This window comes from Panonychus citri, unplaced genomic scaffold (assembly GCF_014898815.1).
Source record: "Panonychus citri isolate SS breed McGregor unplaced genomic scaffold, ASM1489881v1 Contig00011, whole genome shotgun sequence".
Lineage (NCBI taxonomy): Eukaryota > Metazoa > Arthropoda > Arachnida > Trombidiformes > Tetranychidae > Panonychus > Panonychus citri.
In genome coordinates this window covers 967,617-990,363 of record NW_026515416.1, presented here as the reverse complement: position 1 = coordinate 990,363, position 22,747 = coordinate 967,617, and the positions used below count along the sequence as shown (strand labels likewise).

The 22,747-nt window shown below is 30.1% G+C and overlaps 3 protein-coding genes across 5 annotated transcripts; 1 reads left to right on the top strand and 2 right to left on the bottom strand.

The window, feature by feature from the left end:
- Positions 1-28: 28 nt before the first annotated feature.
- On the bottom strand, positions 29-9,384 carry LOC128392000 (probable histone deacetylase 1-B). 2 transcript variants are annotated; one of them, XM_053351979.1, is made up of 7 exons: positions 9,111-9,384; positions 2,904-3,016; positions 2,678-2,795; positions 2,052-2,512; positions 1,720-1,957; positions 1,538-1,646; positions 29-1,450 (listed from the first exon to the last, which is right to left on the bottom strand). In XM_053351979.1, exons 1-7 carry the CDS (start codon positions 9,157-9,159, stop codon positions 916-918), a joined length of 1,623 nt encoding a protein of 540 aa, XP_053207954.1. In that variant the 5' UTR covers positions 9,160-9,384; the 3' UTR covers positions 29-915. The 2 variants fall into 2 exon arrangements, with proteins under 2 accessions (XP_053207954.1, XP_053207947.1); XM_053351972.1 differs by lacking the exon at positions 9,111-9,384 and adding an exon at positions 3,373-3,557.
- On the bottom strand, positions 5,487-8,542 carry LOC128392027 (chloride intracellular channel exc-4-like). Its single transcript, XM_053352008.1, has 5 exons — positions 8,300-8,542; positions 7,527-8,079; positions 7,042-7,143; positions 6,376-6,579; positions 5,487-6,165 (listed from the first exon to the last, which is right to left on the bottom strand). The coding sequence occupies exons 2-5, from the start codon at positions 7,572-7,574 to the stop codon at positions 5,767-5,769; spliced, it is 753 nt and encodes a 250-aa protein (XP_053207983.1). The 5' UTR covers positions 7,575-8,079; positions 8,300-8,542; the 3' UTR covers positions 5,487-5,766.
- A 382-nt stretch (positions 9,385-9,766) lies between the features above and the next one.
- LOC128392014 (glutamate-gated chloride channel-like) lies at positions 9,767-22,645 on the top strand. Of its 2 annotated transcripts, none has more exons than XM_053351996.1 (7): positions 9,767-11,105; positions 12,383-12,462; positions 12,751-13,042; positions 13,606-13,688; positions 14,655-14,991; positions 18,332-18,536; positions 19,273-22,645. In XM_053351996.1, the coding sequence occupies exons 1-7, from the start codon at positions 11,014-11,016 to the stop codon at positions 19,720-19,722; spliced, it is 1,539 nt and encodes a 512-aa protein (XP_053207971.1). In that variant the 5' UTR covers positions 9,767-11,013; the 3' UTR covers positions 19,723-22,645. The 2 variants fall into 2 exon arrangements, with proteins under 2 accessions (XP_053207971.1, XP_053207962.1); XM_053351987.1 differs by having other exon boundaries at positions 9,769-11,105; positions 12,748-13,042.
- The last annotated feature ends 102 nt before the right edge of the window (positions 22,646-22,747 follow it).

Here is a 22,747-nt window from a genome sequence, read left to right as displayed (position 1 = left end):
TTAATTGTCTTACAAGAGATTGAGAGTGTAAGGGATAAATTAATTCGTTTTTATGAAAACCACAATTAGTTAATTGTTGATTAAAAAAAAAGATACACTGAACAAAAGAGTCGGAAAGGTCAACATGGAAACTCAACAGAAACAAATCAGATTGGAAGATAAACTAATTTAATCAATGTAAATTTATCCTTCTTCATCCATATTAATTAGTGATTAATGAACATTTTAATTGTAGGGAGAGAGAGAGAGAGAGAGAGGGAGGGAGAAGGAAACATGAAGAATGGCGGAAATTGGATAATTCAAAATACTAAGATAATGAGGAGAATAGAAAAGGTCAAAAGTATATTGTAAACTAATCTCATCTTCCAATGAGATAATCTCATTGAATTTCCATGAGATTTTGTATAAAAAAAGTAAAGATGATGTGAATCGTGATGGTGATGATGATGATTGATTGTGATGAGACAATCTGGTGGGACGCTCGAAAATGACCTATTCTGGTCATTGTTTTTCGTATCGAAGACACAAACCAAATTGAACGATTAAGCACAAGAAGTGAAAGAGAGAGAGAGAGAGGGTTTGGAAAGGGATCATTGATTTGCGACATTATCATTGAAGAAAAAAACAATTGAGTGATTCATCTTAATCCAGTCGATCGATTCCTTCATTTTTTTCATATTGAAATGAGTCTCACTGGATGCTTAATGTGTGTGAATTGTGTGTGATTAGCGATTGGATTGCTAATTGTTTGTTCGCGTGTGTTTATATGTATGAATGGGAAGGTATTGGTGATGATGATGCGTATTAATATTTTTTTTTTGTTGTTTTCTGTTATTGTTTTGTCCATTGAAACTGCATATTTGTATAATATTTAAGATGGAGATTGAGATTTATTAAAATAGCCCAAGTGAGTATTCATTTTAACTCTAACGATCTCCGTGTTTCTGATTTAGATTCATTGGATGATGACTCCTTGGTAGCAGGGGTTCCATTGTCAGTGGCTGTGTCTCCAGCGCTTGCTTGATCCATTGGTGTCTCTTTGACCGCTTCTTTACTTGATTCTTGGTCTTTAACTGATTCCGAAGATTGTGAATTTGTATTCATTACAACATCTTTCTCAATCTCTCCTTCAGTCTTTGCTTCTTCTGGAATTTCATCAGTTTTTTTATCCTCCGGCCTTTTATTAACCGTTTCACCATCAACCTTTGCTCTTTTAGGCTTACTGGGTTTATGGGTTCGAATATCTCGACGACCGTCACCTTCATCTTCAGAGTCAGAAAATTCCTCATCTTTGGCGATTCGCTTTTCGGAAGCACGAATGCTAATCCTTTCATCTGGATCTTGTTTATCTTCATCTTCACTATCTTCATTAAGTGCATCCTCGGGTATGACAGTTTGTTGAATACCAGGCGCATGGGGTAACATACGAAGATTCTCATAAAGCCGAGTTCTAATAGGAAACAGGAAAATAATAGACATTTAATCAATAATTATTGCTTTCGATGGAATTAGATTAAATTTAACTATTTCAACTTACTTGATTTTTTCAAGATATTCAGGTGAATTTTGATTAGCCATATTAGATGGACTAATGTGTAATTTAAAATCAGGTCCGAAATATTCAAAGTAGTCATTATATGGGAGCTCTAGGAGAGGTGAGAAGAGAAAGAAACAATTGTCAAAAGAATATCAAAAATGATTAGGAAATTTGAGTCTCACCATTGGGTATTTCACAATTAAGAGCAACGGCAGTCTCATGAGTCCAACATCGAGCAACATTACGAATTGTGTAACCTCCTCCACCGACTAAAAGTAATGGTAAATTGTACTTTTTAACAAATTCGACACATTTACCATGTCCCTTAAGGGTTAAATTGAAACAACCCAATCGATCTCCTGACAAAGAGTCAGCACCACATTGTAAAACAACCGCACTTGGTTGATACATTTCCATTACCTGATGAATGAGAAAAACAATTTTTCATCAATTTATTGAACATTTATTATCCAATCATTAGATTGGTTCAATTTTGAAGGGGAAAAAAACTTACTTTTGAAATGAGAGGCTGGAAGATACTTTCATAGGCTTCATCGTCAATACCATCACGAAGAGGGAAATTGACAGCATAATATTTACCCTTACCAGCACCAATATCTCTGAGATCACCAGTACCAGGGAAATATTCACCATACTTATGGAATGAGGCGGTCATCACTCTATCAGTGGTATAAAATGCTTCTTCAACTCCATCACCGTGATGAATATCAATATCAATGTATAAAACTCGCTGATGATACTTGAGTAATTCAAGAATAGCAAGAACGATGTCATTAACATAACAAAATCCAGAGGCTTCTGATTTTTTTGCATGATGCAGACCACCAGACCAATTAACTGCAATATCTGCGGCTTGTTTGTTGAGTTTAACCGCTCCAGCGACTGAACCTCCAGTTGATAGTTGACAAAATTCATATAATCCATCAAATACTGGACAATCTTCACCAACATTGACTATAAAAAATATGGTAAAAATGGAGGAAAATTTGTTCCAGAGGGAAAATTAAATTCAATACAACTGAGCCTAGAAAATTTTGCCTTTTTGCTCACAGGACATTGTAAAGACAAAAAAAATAAGCTACGTTTTTACGAGTAGATTTGGAATCAAATTTAGCTTACATCTTTGCATTTGCTTATTGTACTCGCTCATATTGTCAGGTCTGATGCTCCTTAAAAAGCGAATGTAATCATCACTATGATATTTAGTCATTTCTTCCTGTGTAGCTTTATGGGGTCGCTGTAAAAGAGATTGAGAAAAAAAATGAAATACAAATTTAATGTATTTGGAAAACAATTGAAATATCCAAAGGGTAAAAGTGGAAAGACAAATCAAAGAGACACATACATAGATTTCCATTTTACGATATAATCCATAGTTAAGAACTAAATTGTGAGCCATTCGAATTCGGTGTGGCTTCATTGGATGACCTTGGCCATAATAATAATTTCCAATATCACCTAAGATGGAGTAGAAAGAAAATTAAATTTGTATGATTAAATGAAGTAGACAAAAAACACACAACCGGCATTGGAATATTGAGAGATAGAGAACAAGGCAACATAGAAAATCAGTATGAAATCTAAGAGATATTACACCAAACCGATAGACTACAATGTAGAATCAAATTGAATCAAGGAAAGGGTGTAATGTCATAGAGAAGAAAATAAAGACCAAAAGAAGAGTCAATAGAAATAAAGATGGAAGTTAAAAGAAAGACCATAAAAGAAAGAGAAAGAAAGACCGAGAAAGAGAAAAAGATAAAGAAAATGAAGAGAAAAAAATTCACAAGCAACAAAAGAGAAAACCAACTTACCATCATAATAGTAACAGACACGCTTTTTACTGTGCTGAGTAGTTGCCATTCTTAAAGGAAAACGTTGACTCGATAAATGAAATACAAATTAAAATTCAATTTAAGTTAATCAATGAGAGTAATTAAAGAGACAATTAAATATAAATTATTGGTCAGTGAAAAAAAGCAAACAACAAATTCAAATGGAGGCAAAGAGTAGAGAGAAAGAGACAGCACATAACAGAAAAACTATCAGGCAACATTTTTTTTGGTGTCGCGAGGTAGAGCCACTAGTAGATTTGAAAAGAAAGAGAGAAAAGAAAGAGAAACATAGTAACTCAATGCAGAACTCAAATCTAATTGTTTTTAATGATTTTAACAATTTTTATAAATTAATTAAGTTTTTTTAAAATCGAATCGTCGAATATTGTTAGACCAATCACACAAGTTCAATGCCCATCGACTATTTCTTTATAAACCTAACCTAAGGGTAAAGTTGGGTCACTTCTCTTACGACTCTTGAGTTTAACTTTATCCTTAGGTCATACATTGTACCCTTAACAATAAACCACTTTTCCCATTTACAACCCCATTGAGTTCTCGTTGGGTTAGTTTACCCTTCAACCTTTATTTTTACGATCGGTAACAATAATCAGCCCGAAAGTCGGTAAGATGAGCGTTAATGGTTGGAGGTGGAGCCAGTGGTTATTCAACACACTTATCGATGGTGTCCATTAGTTCAAAGTGTTGAAATTAAGCTGAATTTTGGATTAATTGTGCGCCCGTTTGATTGTCCCAGGCCCTCCGGGCCTTCCTCTGTCGATTTTGACCCTTTTAATGAAGACCTAACCTAACCTAATTTAAACAAACACAGGGATAAGTGTGTTGGATAGCTATTAGCTCCACCTCCAACCATTAACGCTCATCTTACCCGAAAGTCTTAAACGCACTTTTCTAGGAAATATCTGTTTCGTTTATGATTTAATTCAACTTAATCGAATTAATTAGGGAATTCTTAAACAAATCTTATAAATCAGACCTTTAAGATCACTTCAAATCAGAGCTAATATGTTCCGTTCAATTGATATATTATCTCAGTATAAATGTAGTGTATACTTAAGAATAAACAAAAGTAAATAAAACCACACATAACTTATGAAATTCGAGAAATCGCCTATTGTAGAACTTATTAAGACTCAATTAATTTATAAAAATTGTTAAAATCATTAAAAACAATTAGATTTGAGTTCTGCATTGAGTTTACTATGTTTCTCTTTCTTTTCTCTCTTTCTTTTCAAATCTACTAGTGGCTCCACCTCGCGACACCAAAAAAAATGTTGCCTGATAGTTTTGCCTTCCTGTGCTCTCTCTTGGTTTTTACTCTTTGAATGGAGGCGAAGTTAAAATAAAGAGATCGGGAAAATAGAATAAGCTAAACTTCGAGCAAATAATCGGATCGCTATTCTCACAGCAATTTCCAAATTTTTTCTCTCAACTTTATTATCAGAAATTATCAGAAAGATTAATTTTTCTAAACAATTAACGAGCCAATCAACTAATCACATGTTTAAGAGCTAATTTGTCTATGCGATTGATTATTATGACCAATTTATCTCTTGGGAGATTTCAGTCCATTTCAGATAAGAAATTAATCTCAATTGAATCGGTGAGTTAATTTAGTTGATCGAATCATAGAAAATTTTCTTGATCGTGATTCGATAGGAATTTTTATTATCCAACGATTCGCAATTATCGGCATTTCTATTTTGGCTACTCGATTAATTTACTGGTCAACTTGTTCTTCGTCTAATTAGCGATCATTCGAATTTGATTAACTTTTATTTCTTTCGATTTTGTTTTCTAAGTTCGTAAAAATTTTCTCTAATCTTTTTTTCTTGACCCGAATGTCTGAAAATCATTGTGTGTTAATTGTTGATTATCGAGTTTAATGGACAAATTAACTAATATAAATATAGTAAATTGACTTAGTGAAAATAGGTTAAGTGCATAAGTTACAATAGCATTGAAACTTTCAGAGAACATGATAAACTTGGATAATTGGGGAGAGAGAAAAACGAAAGATTGACAATTAAATTAACTCAATTTAAATGTGAAAAAAAATAGAAATTAAAAGATTAAAGTTTGTAAGGTGTAATTGATAAGTAAAAACACTCGAATTGACATGAATCTAGAGCTTTTTTTATGAAATAACCAGGAGATTTGATAGATTAAATCTCAGCTATTCTTTGATATACAATGAGAGAGAGAGAGAGAGATAATTAACAAAAATATTTCAAAACATATTCTTGATTTGACAAAACAAAAATTTCTTTTTGTATAATAATTAGTTGAATTGGTTTTGAATTTTTCCTTTTCTCTTCAAATTTCAACCATATTCAATATCTTCATGAAAATTCATTTGGTAACTTTAATCGAAGAGGGTATTGAGGTGGTAAATGTGGGTGTCTCAAGTTCCTCATGTTTCTTCATTTTGGTTCCTTGTTGAAGTTTATAGTGATTGATAATATCTTGATCAAATGGACAGGATTGGGTGAAAGCGTCAAGAAGATACATATTGTACATGTATCTCCATAGAGCGGAAAACTCTTCGGGAATTTCAAATTCACAGAAATATTTTCCAGCTACTCTGATATGCTGTAATCGAGGCATCAATTCACAATCAAAACAGCACATAGTGTCACCAGTTAAGAACCTTGATCCGCGTTTATCCAAATGTTCATTGATGTTTCTAAGTTGGCTCATCAAGGATCTTTTAGAGATTTCATCTTTCCTGGCAAACATCAGTTTGAATTTCTATTAATAAAAAGTATACACACAAAAAAAAAGAAGGAAAGAAAGAGAGCAGAGAGATGAGTAAGGATGATGATTGGAAAAAAAAGTAAATTAGTTAAAGGTTGATTAGAGTGTGTGACAATGAATTAACTTAATTAAACATGAAGAAAAAAGTATGTGTGTGTGTGTATTGTAGGTGAGAAGCAAAAAAAAAATGTCTATTACGCTTACACTGTATAAATTCTCGATGACAGTTGCTGTTTCTTTGTCAGAGATAAATAGATTGTGACCTCCAGGAATATTTTTCATTATGTATCTTTCAATTTTCTCATTCTCAAGAATAGCTAAATCTCCATCAACAAGTATTGGTGGTGGTGTTGAATCATATTTGGAACGAAAATCTGGCGGCGGTTTTAACATGTCCACAGTTGTAACCTGAAGAGAGAAAGAGGGAAAAGGGAGTAAGAGAGAGAGAGAGAGAGAGAGAAAGAAAGAAACGAAAAATTAATAAGTTACCACTCGATTAATAAGTGTTTACGGAAGTAGTTTTATCAACAAGCCAAATATGAGTAAGTTTCAACAACTAAATGGAAGAAGAAAAAAAGAAATACAATCTCTGCTCTTGAACACGATTAGTCACGGAAGAAATGGCAATAAAATTAATCAAAAAGAGCTAAATCATGATAGTTATCGTTATCGACAAACACCACCACAAAAGCAGCACATCAATTGCAATTTCTAACAAAACCACAAAAAAACACAAAATCAAAACCAAACATCCGATTTTTTTTGACACAATTTTAAATGTAAACCATAAAAACTAATCAATAACCTGAAATATATAATAATTAAAACTGGGTAGAGGCTGAAAAATTTATTAAAACCATGTAAACTTACCTTTAATGAGATAGTCTTCAACTCGGCCAATAGATAAAGATCCATGAAATATTCATGGCAAAATAAACAGGCTCCTTTACGACGACCATCAATAGTTGAAGCCTGAGAGAGAAAATAAAAGTGATAACAATCAATTAGATTTTGATAATTGTTTCAATGTATCGGCGCTAAGTTAGGCACAATATAAGCCCACATGCTTCCTACTAAGAAATCATCTTATTCTTGTCTCCATCAGGTGTCCACAAGAGTACAATTAATTACTCAGGGGGTGTTTTAAGGAGACAAAAGGTAGACACAAAAAGTTGTTCTTTTCTCTTTCTCTCTCTCTCTCTCTCTCTCTTTCCAGGTAAATAATTAAAAGAATGGAAAATATTTACTTAAAGAAAAGATGGTTGAGAGAAAAGATCAAGTCTTTGTGCACTAAAGGAGATAAGCATGGCTTTTGAGAGAAATTGAGGAAAAGGAAACAAAGATTTTCTTCTTACCTTGATGATAAGCTCTATTTCCGGAATTTGATCTTCCATTTCCGCCATAGTTAATTTGACATCAATTAGTTACAAGAACTGTTATTTTTTTTTATATAGATTAACACTTTTGTTTGACAAAATTAATTGAAAGTTATTGTGTGTTGATGAGAAACTTAAATGATAATTTTGTGTCAGCTTTGAGTGGAAACAAAAACCATTAAATGGTTACTCGTTTCAACGATAATCAGCTCCATCTAGTGTTAACATTTACAACACTTTATATATTTAATTTCATCAATTTAAAAATCAATTGTTAAGGTTGAAAAGGTTGGGTGATTTAATGGTTTAAATGAATAAAATTTCCACCATATTTTCACCTTTTCAGTTTATCAAATAGTGATAGCGAATCCAATTCGATCCGTTTCAATGATCAACCATATCAAAGTCAAAGAATTTGGGAAAATGATCTTTGAATAGATATTGTTTTCCATCAAAAATCTAAATGAACAATATGAGAATTGTTTCAAGTGACCAAACATAATCGTAGACCAAATCAATTGGATCAAATATTCTGTTGATAAAATATAAAATAAGGTTAGGAAACTAAATGTATCAAAATTGCGGCGCTGCATGAATGTTATCAATTCGTGCACTCATTTATGTGACATTACTCTAGTCTCACTCAGGACTCCACATGAACATGAGCGTCCAAAATGTGGGGCTTTTAAAAAGACCATTGAAGCAATTTTCATGCCAACGAATAGATTGTAAAGTAAATCAAGTATATTTACCTTTAAGGTAAGTTGGAAAATGGGTTAACTTTGATGGAGGATTAAGATAACCATGGATCTTAGCTCACCATCTGCATTTGGAAACCTATGAGAAAATAAAAGTACCGATTAGATCAGTAAGAGACAATTGTTTCAATGTATCGGCGCTAAGTTAGGCACAATATAAGCCCACTTGCTTCCTACTAAGAAATCATCTTATTCTTGTCTCCATCAGGTGTCCACAAGAGTACAATTAATTACTCAGGGGGTGTTTTAAGGAGACAAAATTTTAAAACAAACAGAAGGGAATATAGTTAATTTACCTTATTAAATATCAACATCAACGTATGAAGCTCGCTATTTGAGTAATTCAAGAATAACTAAAACGATGTCTTTAACATGAAAAAATCCAGAAGCTTTTGATTTATTTGCATGATGCAGACCACATGGCCAATTAACCAGTCCAACGACTGAATCTCCAGTTGACAAAATTCATTCAAGCCATCAAATACTAGAAAATCTTCACCAAAAACAGATAAGCCATTTATCATGTCATTTTTTATCGTGTAGCTTCAAGTAGCCGCTAGAAAAGAGAAAAGAGAATAGAAAAATTGTATTATTTGGAACAACCGGCATTGGAAGATAGAGAGATCGACACACAAAGGAACATAGAAAATAAGAATGAAATCTAAGAGATAATACACCAAAAGAAGAGTCTATAGACATAAAAATGGAAGTTAAAATAATGAGAAAGAAAGATTGAGAAAGAGAAAAAGATAAAGAAATTGAAGAGAAAAAAATTCACAAGCAACAAAAGAGAAAACCAACTTACCATCATAATAGTAACAGACACGCTTTTTACTGTGTTGAGTAGTTGCCATTCTTAAATAAAAACGTTGACTCGATGAATGAATTACAAATTGAAATTCAGTCAATCAATGAGAGTAATCAAAAAGACAATTAAATAACAATCGATGAGTGAATAAACCAAACATAAGGTGATACAGAGATATGAAAATGATCAAGTTGAAAAAGATTTAACTTAATTGTCCAGTAATACCACGTTTTCCTTTGATGATTTGAGGATCAACCAGGAACAAGTGAGTCGATAAGTGAACACATTTTCAAAAGGAAACTGTTTTTAAAGGAAAATCCATCACAAAAACGGAAATTAGAAAGAGAAACCAATCTAAACATCGAGCAGAAAATTAAACTCTCCCTATTCTCAGAGCAGTCAAATTCTCAATTAGAAAATGAAACAAAAAAGAAAAGAAGAAAAACACCAAACATGCAACAAATTCCACACAGAAACTCATAAAGAACACAGAATTAAATTTCCCAAGATTAATTAATCATCCAACACAATCACAAATAAAAAAGAAATTAAAAATTCTCAACAATTAGAAATCAAAACAAGAGAAAAAAAATTCGAAAAAGAAAAAATAGAAAAACGATTAGTTTCTAATCGAAACGTTAGATGTCGCCAGTTGTTGTTCGCCGATTTTTATTCGTTTGATTTTTTTTTCTTTTTTTCTCTCTGTGATAATAATATTAATTCTCCTTGATAATATGATGATAATGCTCTCTAGACACATTCTCAGTAGATTGTTTTAGTTCGTAAAAAGAAGAAGGAGGAGAAGAAGAAAAGAAAGAGAAGAAGAGAAGAAAAAAAGAAGGTAATTCTCATCTTCTTCTTTTCCCTCTTTTCTCCGAATCTTCATCACTTTCTCTCTCTGTGTGTGTTTACTGAAGTGCACTTGAAACTTGGAAGCAACAACAACGTTAACCATCAACACAATTTATTAATTATTTTCGATAATCAACTAACCAATATGATTATCTTTCCATACAAGTTAATTCTTTACAATCAAGTGCTGTTAATTGTTACCTTTAAAGTGAAATAATCGCAAAGAAAATTCATCTTCAATTTCCTTTAATACTCTGTGATTACCTAACCCATTTTTTTTTAACCCGTTTGTTTGTTTCTCTCTCTCATCCTATTTGTTTCTCATTCTGTTTATCTTCCCAATTTTCTGCTTATTTCTTAAAATCCACCATCATCATCATCATCACCTTCACCATCATCTTCATCTTCATCATCTAACATTGAATTTCGAATGGAATTATTATTCACCAGTGTAATGTGTTCGTTAACTGTTGTTACAATTTGGATTTAATTTCCAATCTCTTCCTATATAAAAGCAAAGACACAAACATCTAATTGTTGAATTGGAATATTGTTTTGTTTTTCTCCAAATTAATACTAATCTTTAATCTCTCATCAGTTGCTGGTTAACTAACTTGATTGTATAATATAATTGAAAGAAAAACTTTTCCTCTAAGTCAGTAAATCATTTGATCTGTTTGAAAAAAATTCAAATTATCGTTTTTACCATCAAGTCTTTTGTTTACTTTTTGGAATGGAATTGACATAAAGTGTTCTAATCATCAAATTCTAATTGATCTGATTGATCTAATTGTTTCTCTTTTTTTTGTTGTTTCTGCTCCAATATTTTAATTTGTGCCTTGGTTTTTTCTTTCTTTCTCCTTCTAATGTATTATATCCACAGTCTGTACACTCATACAACTCCATCGTTGTTAATTAAAACAACAACATCAACATTCAATCAACCTAAACAATTTCTTGATCACCAATCAGTTCCATCTTCATCATCACCATCAGCATCTTCATCAATTGAAAATTTAACCGATTTAAACTATTAACCAGACAAATAATGGCAACTCTATTCTTCCCATCAACCTTAACTGAATTACTATTACTCATAATCATTATTATACCAAAAAATGTCCTCTTATATATACCAAGGTGAGACACTAAAATATATTTAGAAATATATTTTTTAATTCTGATAATACAATTACAATAACAAATAAACTAATCAATAATTTCCCATAATCTGAACCAGAAAGACAAAAAAAAGAGAGAGAGACAACAAAGTAAAACTTGAAAACCTCAAACCAGAATAAAAAAGTCACTCGATTAATACAATTAGAATCAATATTTTTCGTTATAACAATTACACTCAACCAAATCAGATCAACTTCTCGAAATTTAATCTCAAATAAGATCAACAATCAGAATCACTTGTCCAATAATTCAAAGCATTGAGAGTTTATTAAGTTGATCAAATTAGTGCTAATAACGAGAAATATTGATTCAATCAAATCTAATCAACGTTTTATAACTACAATTTACTATCAACTCTTGTTTAATTACAATTGTAATCACAAAGTTTCATTCATTTCAACCAAATAGCCCAAAAGGTATTCAGGTTTATACAGTCGTGAAAAATGAGTTTCGAATGGTTTTTAATCATTCGCGCAGGTAGCGACTAAAATTAATAGATTAAACAATCAAGATAAGAAAAATCAATGAGTAAATCATCTAAGTCTTATCACTGATGATAAAGATTATCAATTAATTTTAGTAGCTAAGTTGCGCGAATGATTAAAAACCATTCGAAACTCATTTTTCACGACTGTATGTGTAACGAAAAATATTGATTCTCAATGTAATCATTATCTTCAATTATCAACTCAACCTAATTTTCATTTTCTCTCCCTAATTCTAGATTATCATTAGTTAGTTAAATAATTCACATAGAAAATTAGATTCATATTAATATACATATAATTTTTTTTTGTTCCATTCGATTATCAGAATTAAAATTTATAATCTAATCAACAGAAAGAAAATGCCCTCTTCGATTAACGATTATCCCAACACTAATATCTACTCATGTGGTGACAATAATTATAATTGGATATCATATGATTATGTATACAGATTAATATTCACCTTATTAGTATGAGAGATATGAATCCTAAAGGTCTATGGTTATAATAATATTCATTTAATAGGAATAAAAATACTGGGAATGGAAAGTAAAAAAAAAAGTTCCACATCATAAAAATCAGTTGATCATTTTCAAGGTTAATCTACCTTGATCATCATAATATTTAACTTGTCAAATCTGAAGTATATCTGTCTATCATTAATATTATCATTCCAAAGAGCTGAATATTAAATAACTATTATTTTCGATTGATAATTAATCCAATTTTCGCTTTTTCCATCCCCAGGTACCACAATTCAACGGAGAAACAAATTCTCGATGATCTTACCGCTCCACCCAAGTACGATCAATATGTTCTGCCAACAGGTAAGTTGAATTTTCGAGAGAGAGAGAGTGAGATATTTTCTACCAACTAGTTATTACTATGGTTACTCTCTGGGAATTTCTCATCAAAGATCAGCAATCAGATATAAACATTTATATATATCACCCGACTATTAATATAATATTAATTACAGATAAGATATTAATAATGAAGTGTTTAACTGTTTGTTTACCTTAATTGGCCTGAATTGTTATTAATCGAATATTTTTTCTTCTTTTTTTTCTTTTACTCACCTTTATTACTATTTTATATTGTTTTTCATTAAGAAGCTCCAATGACAGTTAATGTTAGCGTTCTGATGCTCTCAATGTCATCGCCCGATGAATCTAGTCTTAAATATGAGATTGAATTTCTCTTATTCCAAGATTGGATTGATCATCGTCTCATGTATGATGATGGTGGACGTCATAGACATCTAAATGCTCTTCGTCACCATGAACACCTATGGAGACCTGATACATATTTCATACTCCATGGGGAGTTTAAAACTCACAATGAAGCTGGACCCATTAACATGGCGTTCAAAGTTTTCCCTAACGGAACAGTACTTTATATAACAAGGTAATATTGATAATGTTGACCAATTCTGATCAATCTCCATTGGGAAAATATTAATTATATATATAGATATTTATATCCATTTAATTGTTATTGTCAATTCAAATCATAAATTGCTTCTGCTCTCAACAACATTCAATCAAGTTTTAATCACAAACAATATTGTATTAAAAGGTTATAACAACAATAGATTCCTAAATGATACATGTATTAATATAATTGTGCTAAATTTATAGTCAATCATCAATTGAATTGTTGTTGTGTCAGCAGTAGTGATTAAAGTAGACACAATTATTTAAATAATCAATTATAGTACAACAATAATAATCAAAGATTGATGTATAAAAAAAACACTTAAAAATACATTGCAATATAATTAGTGAGCTGAATTTACTATTATTATTCAATGAGTTTCACTCAAGATTTATATACTTTTCAAAAGCACAATTACTATAATTAACTTCATTAATTATTAATTCTGGTTAGTAAACAATTTGATTCAACTTTCATTTACTATAATCAGTTAATTTGTCTCCACTTTTTCTCTTCCTCTTCTATTCCCACAGGCAAAAAATGATCATTACATGTGAAGGAGATCTCAATATATTTCCCTTTGATAACCCTCGATGCTTTTTCGCAGTGGAAAGCAGTAAGTTTTTTCACTTTCTCCACTTTGGAATAACTCTCTCTCTCTCTCTCTCTCTCTCTCTCTCTCTCTCTCTCTCTCTCTCTCTCTCTCATATTATCCAATATTTGAACCCTTCCATTTTCTTTTAAATCGAATCAACAAATCTAATCATTAACTTTCAAGTTTAACCTTCTCTTACTTCCTATGGATTATCCATTTATTGGGATTAGTCAATTGCAATTTTCTGCTTGAGATGAATATCATTTAAATCAAACCAAAAAGGTTAACCTGTAAACCAGATTAATTTTAATCATCCTCTTACAGTCCAATTAATCATAATGACCCTTGTAGAGAGAGAGAGATGAGAACCTTTGATCCTAATTTAACATGAGAATGAGCAAAAATTAGACAATGATATACCATCGTCATTGTAACAATTAACTTTCGATGATAATGATAAAAAATATGACTTGTTAACCTAATTTTATCTTTGGCTTTTATCCCAACAACATAACAGAAAAATCTTATCCTTCAACCTAAAGCTCATTTTCCTAATGTATTTCCAGAGTTTTCATTATCCACTTTTGCTTTTCCACATGAACTGATTAACTGATTTTTATATCTATTTCTTGAATATCTTACATGAATATATATTATCATATATACACCTTGAAAAATAATGAAACTTTTATCATGTTAAATTGAGAAATTTTTCTCAGTAAAATTGATGCAGACAAAATTATCACCCTGAATATTACTGAACTTTTTTTTTTCGAGAGAGAGAGAGAGAAAAAGAAAACAAATTCTAACATAATAATACAAATTCCCAATTCTAATGAATGATTTACTTTCTAATATTAACATAAATTTACCATAAAAATTTAATCCAATTCTCAGTAATTGATTAATCAAATCTAATTCTTATTCTTATTTCTTTTTCTTCATATTATCTCATTATCGCCATGTTTGTTAATCAACTTATCAAAGTGTCTTATGAAGCAGATCAATTAGAGTTCCGTTGGAAACCTGAACATGAGATTCCAATTTTTAATTCAAATTCTTTTCGTTCATTGAACGCATATCTATCCAAAAATGCTGCTGGACGATGTCGCACTCATCACTCGTGGCGAAGTGAATTCTCATGCTTAAGTGTATATTTAATCTTCACCAGGGACAAGTTATTTTATTTGACTACCGTTTTTGTGCCTGGAATGGTTTTAGTTACCAGTTCTTTTATTAGTTTTTGGCTGGACGTTAATGCGGTGCCAGCAAGAGTAATGATTGGAGTGACCACTATGCTGAATTTCTGTACAACAACAAATAGGTAATCAATAATTGTGATAATAATAATTTACCAACCAATCGAAACATCTCAATCAAACTAATTCATATATAATATATATTTACATAAAGGTTATATAAATAACTGTTTATATGAATTAATTTGTTCATATTTCAAATCAATCTCAATTTCACCCCATTCATTACCAAATCATTACTTACAATCAATTAATCGATCAATCAAATGCAAAATTTTCTCATAAACATTTTCATAGATAAATTATCTTCCAGGTAACAGTTAAATTGAGAAACTCTCTCTCTCTCTCTCTCTCTCTCTCTCTCTCTCTCTCTCTCAACAGTGACCTATTCTTTTTGAATAGTAAGTACAGTACTTAGAGTAATGCATCGGAAGTCCATATGATGGGAATTCCGGGTTTTCAGATGAATTTAAATAATCATCATCTTCATCATGATTATAGACTTTTGATGACTTTTATAATAGAATACACGAAATGATTAACTTATTATTATCCCCTTTTAATGATCATCGCTATTTATTAAGGTGTATTTGAGTATTCACTCAGTTTCCACCATAAACTTGAATTTAACTGAAAATAGAGGAAAAAAAACTCGAGAACACATCAGTGAATCTGTCATTTTTTTCACAAAAAAAAATACATTCGGTTAATAATCTTAATTGTTATTATCTCAAATTCAATCTACTTGATAATTGAAATGTCACCTCCATGATCATCATCATTACCACTATATGGTAGTAACATCAATAGAATCAAAATTAATTTCACCCAAGTAATTAACCAGAATTAATTTTTACTTACACCTTGATTATTATCATTATTATATAATAATACATTTCTTAATCTACATCAATTACTAATCTAATTAAATTTTCATCTAATTCACTTTCTATCTGATGGAAAAACAAAAGTTTTACAATTTAAACTTTTGTTGTTGTCACTTTTGCTAATGAAAATTTAATGAAAATCAAATTAATTTTGTTGACATTATTTTTAGAATGACAATGTAAACAATCAAGGTAATTAACTATAGATGAATTTTATACTTGCTCATTATAATGAATACTACATGTATTTATCATAATACAATCAGAATTAAATTATATCTTCATCACAATTAATCAGGTTAATGTAATAGATATAAAACTAAAGGAAAAGATTAAGATAATGGTGAAAATGATGAGAGAGAGAGAGAGAGAGAGAGATCTAAGTGATTTAAAGGAAGATATAAATTATCTTGATATATAAATAATGTATCATGATTACCTGGTGTAAATGATGATAATATTATTTTTCTCTCTCTCTGAAAGATGATCAACTCTGGTAAATAATATTTATCATCATCCTCATCATTTATCATGAGCATTTCATTGTATTGTTATTTTATCATCTTCTTTTCATCTTCAACTCTCCAATTGAAACAATTCCTATGGTTTCATAATGATAATCAAATGAAATAATAATTTCTATCAACAATCTTCAACAATATTTACACAAATTCTCATTATCGATTATCAAATGAAATTCAAATTCAAATTCAACTTTTCTCATTTTTCCTATTCGATTATAATTTATTTCCAATATTTTTCTCTATACAAAACATTATTTATCTGATTAAAATCATTTTAATCTAATAACCTTAGAGAATCAAGATAAACCCAATTCTAGGTTATGACAATTGAAACTAACCAGATATTTACAAATTATGTATATATTTTCAAAAGTATTACGATAACTATTATTTACAAGGTTATTCCTTAATCCATTTTATCGGATTAATAAGGAAAAATTCAATTGTCCTCAAGATTAACATGAACAATAATCTGTGTTGCGATTTTTCATTTTTACTCTTCATTTTCCTCTCGATTCACTTGCAACTCCAACTATCACAATAATCATATTATCATTACATTATCGTCATTATTATCATCTCTCTCTCTCTCTCTCACAAATATATCTTTGTAATATTATCTGATGTTGTTGCGTGTTTTTAACCTTAATCTAGGTTTGTTGACTTTATCGATTGTCTCTGGAAGGAAAAAAAAACTACCATGATAATCCTTATACTCATCGTTTTATCATCTTCTCCTCTTTATCTTTTTTCTTATACCAACCTATTACCCTGGAATCAATTACTTTAACCTTTACATTATCATCATCATCATCATCCCATTTTTATCAACATCTTTTTACTAGATTAACAATTGCTAACCTAAATGATCCCATGATAATCCATTAGCTTGATTTTTCTCTCTCAATTTCATCATCATCTTAATCTTCTCGCTTTTGTCCAAATCAATGATAAAGTGTAAAAAGAGATAAACGGATTCAGTTAATTCAATGAATGGAAAACCAGAAATATTATCATCCTCATCATCATCTTTCCTCTTTATCATCTAATACTAATTTTCCCAAGTCATTTTCTTTCATCTTCATCCTTTTTTGATATAAATATTGAGTTGATAAAGAAAAAAAACAAACTCTTTGAAAGTCATCATGAGGTTACAATGAGTCTTCTTGTTGGATTATCATGCCTGGTGTGATGAATATGATGATAATCATGGTGAAAATCAGGCTATCATCAAGATGGACTATTAACTATCTTGATGACTGTATCTTCCTGTTTAGGTCTATCCATCTATCTCATTATCATTGTCTCATTTCATGGTATCTTCCCCATGTACAGATTGAAATCTAATCTTTAATCAAACTTTAACTGTTTATCTAAGGTTATTATTTACCATTGTAAACATGAATTATAAAAGACTTGATTGGCTTAGATTGTTGATTATCTGTTGAGTTTTCGCTTGGTTTTTATTTTCTCAATAGAAAATAAAACTCTTCCAGTTGATCATCATTATTATCATCCTCATGCTACTCTCAATCTCAGCATGAAGATAATAATAATAATAATCATAATAATAAATATACTAACAGGTAAACTTTAACTTGACTAAATGTTGAATCAATATCGATATTGAACTAAACACAAAAAGATTGAAACAATGATCAAATTATTTCAATTTAACTGCTTATATTTAACCAGAAATGTAAGATTAATTAACTAATGCACTTGAATTGTTCAATAAATCACTATTTAATATCGTTGATATTGATAATAACAATAAGTATCAAATGATTATCAAAATATTAATATATCAATATTTATATTAATCTATTGAGTTGTTTCAGATAAGATCATGATTTATATGCTTCTCTTTTTTTTATATATATCAGAACTCAATTTCCAATGATAATCAATGATAATTAATTCAATTCGTTTGTTATATATGTATAAATATTAATTTGATTTCGTTTTTTTTGTTGTTGTTTATTTCATGATAGTTTCCGATCGTCACTCCCTGTTGTCTCAAATTTAACAGCAATGAACCTTTGGGATGGGGTTTGTATGTTTTTTATTTACGCATCAATGATTGAATTTATTGTGGTCAATTATTTACACCGGAAAATTCATCAAAATCCATTGAGACCTGATTCAGCTGATCGACCCAGTGATACATTTAGAGCAACATTGGGAACCCAAATATCTGTAAGTAAATATAATACATAATATATGTATTATTTTATCATAAATATTGAATTATATCAATAATACATATGAGTTTATATACTCACAAGATGATTACATGATAAATGATGATGACTTGAAATACTTGAAAATGTTATGTCATCTATTATGTTGAATTTGTATTGATAATATGTTTTTTTTTGGTTAGTCTTCATGGAGTAAATAATATTTTTCTTATGAATATATATTCAGGGTATAAGTTCAATGAGAAAGTTGATTTAACTGGAAAATCAGAGCTTCTGAACAAGTTACAGGCATTTTCGGTGTAATTTGAAAGATCATGTAAAAGATTTTAACAGGTTCTGAGTTGATTGTTTTATAGGAATTGGAATACTTGATGATGATGGAACCTGATGGAGATGGAAAACTTTCCAACAGGGAAAACTTTTTACATATAACATCATCTTCACCAAAAGTATCATCATGATCAGCAACATCTCATGAATACATGATTTTGATACTTTTCTATCTCATTCTTATTGTATCTCTTTAGCTTTTATTTTCTTTACTCTTTCCATATATAAACTTTTCATCCTTTTCTCTCTTGATGACGATGATTATGATCATCTTCTTGAATTGTTATTATTTTTTTTTCTCTTTCTTTATCTGCAACTGATTCTCTTTTCTGTTTTTCTATTCTATTCTTCTGCTCTGATTGTTTTCTCTCTCTCTCTCTCTCTCTCTCTTTCTGTGACAGAGTAATGGAAGAAAAATAGATCCAACATCTCAAGAGGTTTTAGCTCCCGGTGAATTTGAGGTACGCGCTCCACTTGTTTCAGGGGAAGATCCTTCATCTGGAATACCATTGACCAATGCTCGTCATCATGGTGGACTTCACCATCGACCCTCAGCAGCTACAACTGGACTTGGACGATGTCGATCACCTGGAGCGTCAACATTACCCACCGATGAACGAATCCGTGCAGCGGCCTCAGTTTTCGCATGGCTTCGTCGACCCCACCTATGGGACACCGCTGAATTTTCATCTTACGCTCGACTGGCTCGATCCATTGATCATATTTCCAAGTTTGTTTTCCCCTTACTTTTTGGTATATTTTCACTTTCATTCTTCATCTACTTTGCATGGTTTTCACCCTCTAAACTGGACAATTGGGCTCACCAGGAATATCATCCTTCTGATGATTGATCAACGGAAAGAGATGAAATTAAAGTTAACCATCGTAAAGAAAAACGAAACCAATACAACAAAGCAAAGGAAAAGTGCATTAATATTAATAAATGTCATCATCTCACAAAATAAACAAAATGGACACAGCAAATACCAGTATACACACACAAATATGTCAACAAGCAAAAACAAAACAAAAAAAAATGCACATTGATGAAACCAAATTGAATCACTAAGACACACAAACTCATATTATTAATAATATTACAACGGATAAAAAAACTCACTCATTCATTTTGGATACAAGAAATATAATGTTACTCATGGATTTAAAAATAGAGTCATGGAAGAGGTTGTCAGTTTCTAACAAATGCCAATGTTGTTGATCAAGATGAAAGGATGATGAGCATGAATAAGATAAAGAATTCAAATTGTGTACTAACATCAACAAGAAAACAACAACATGGCTGCCAGATATTTTTCATTAACCAGCAAACAACATTTTCACCATGATAAAGTTTCTCGATGAACCAACAACAACAAATGAATAATCAACCTAATCATCATCATCATGTATAATCAATAACGACACCAACAAGTAGACATATAAAAGTTTTACAAGTGAGAAAAGCCAATGGATTAGATTAACAAGAATAAGATTCAAGATTTTCAAGATTTACAAGGAAACATTCAAGAGGAAAAAGAAAATACAATTTCAAATGAGATAGAGCAAAAGTCATCATCACCATCATTGCAATCATCATCTTTGCACCAATTGCAATTGAAATAATCATCACCCTGGTCCTGACCTAATTAACTCCCATGTTAAAATTATCCATTGATGCTCATGCTACTCTTTCTTACTCTCTCCAATCTCTCCTTGTCTTCCTCCCGATCTTCCTCTTCTCTCTCTCTCCCCTTTCACTTACCTTGATTTAATTTTTTCCTCATCTTCCCCACGACCTTTCTCCTTTTCCATCATCATCATCATCATCATCATGAAGCTATTTTAAGCCTCAACGGATAACGCCCTCATCATCATTATAATCATCATAACAACTATTTCAATCTTAAAAGTTATTATCAATTTTTTTTCGTGTCTCTTGTGTGTGCTTTGCCATCTAATTCATTTACAATCAAGCCTTGGCTTCATCACAATTATAATTATACAAATACACACCTTTCATCTCCAAATCATCATCTCCTCCTTCAATTTCATCATCATCATCTATTTATATTAATTCAAGGATATTAAACATTATAACATAAGAGGAAAACAAACCAACCTAAACAGAGACAAAAAAAAATAATGTGACAGTTACGATTGTAAACAGAACCAGGGATTGTTTTCTGTTTCAAGAATTATTATCATAATTGTTATGAGTTTATAACGATTATCATTATTATTATTATTATTATTATTATTATTATGATATTTGGATTAATAGAGGAAAGATATTAGTAGCACAGTAAGAATCAAAAATGGCCTTAAAATAACAGTTCTAATAATAATCATACTCATAATAATAATAATAATGGTAAAAAGATATAAACAAATGTCCATTCACATGTATTGATTTATTTTACATGAATTAATTGTTACCTTTTTCCCCTCTTCCCTGTTAATTGTTATTAATTTACTAGGAAATGTTTTCTCTTTATGTAATCATCCTAATTACCTCTGGTATTATTATCATTTTCACTGTTACCTTGATTTTTGTTTTTTATTTGTTACCTGGGAGTTACTTTATTACTACTGTTAAAACCATTACTGTTACTAATTACAATTGATTTAATTGTTACAAGGTTTATCAAATTGTAAATGATGATTATAACGGTGTGATAATATTAATATTATATGATGATGATAATGATGAGGATGATTTAAGTTAATTAACTGAGAGTGTTGATTAAAATGAAGGGGAAAAAAAGTTTACAGAAAATCGTAATTGTAAATAATATTGTTAAATTATCATGATAACTTTTAATTGTTAATTTTATTAATTATTTGTACAGTCAAACAAAAAAAAAGGGTTACCCTTATAAATATATTAATAGATTATGTTGATTGAGTTTTAAAAAAGTTTGCTAATTGTTAATCTGTTATCATGAACTTTAATCAATTACTACTTGTTTAATTGTTAATTGTATTAGTTACCTGGTTTGTTTTTATAATCATCATTATCATCAATTAATTAATTCTGCCGTCATCTTAATCATCATCAATGAAAATCATGAGCTTTTTAATTAACAAACTGTTTTTCAATTGTAAATATTATTGATTGATCAACATGGAGACTCCATAGAGGAAAAGTGTAAATGATAATTAATTAAAAGAAAAGAGAAAGATACTAATTGTTGATATTAGTTTCTTAATCATCGATCTCATCATCATCAATGTTCATCTAGATAAATTGATTTTCGCAATCCTAATCTTGTTAATCACGAAAGAAAATGAAACAATTTAAATCTTTTTCCTTCTTTTATGTTTCTATGCAGAGATATTTGAAATTTAGTCTTTTTCTTGTTCAATCAAAACTTTCCAATGTCTTCATCACTTTTAATCATCTCAATTAACTTAATTACAATTCTATGAGATCACTTTTGTTTCCAAACAATTAACAATCACCATCAACGAGAAAAAAAAACAATACAACTACAATTAAGTGTGAATGAGAAGATGAACCAAAAATTCAAATCTAACAAACAATTGACTTAACAATTAATTTCTTTTCTTAAATCAATTTAAATTGCGGACAAAAAAAACGATTGATTTAACAATTGGAAACTTTAATTATCTTAATTAAATTCTAGAAGTTTAAAAATTTAACAAAACCAAAAGAGAAAAACAAACAAACCGAAAATCAACAAAAACTCTGTTACTTTATTATCGTTAACGATTGTAAATTTAAATACAACAATTAAAAATGTTTTAATTGAATTAATTTCTAATCTTTTCCAAAAGAAGTAAAAATCAAATGAAAATAATTAATTTCGGTCAAGTTGTAAATGGAAAAAAACTTTTTGTTTTTAGTTGAAAATC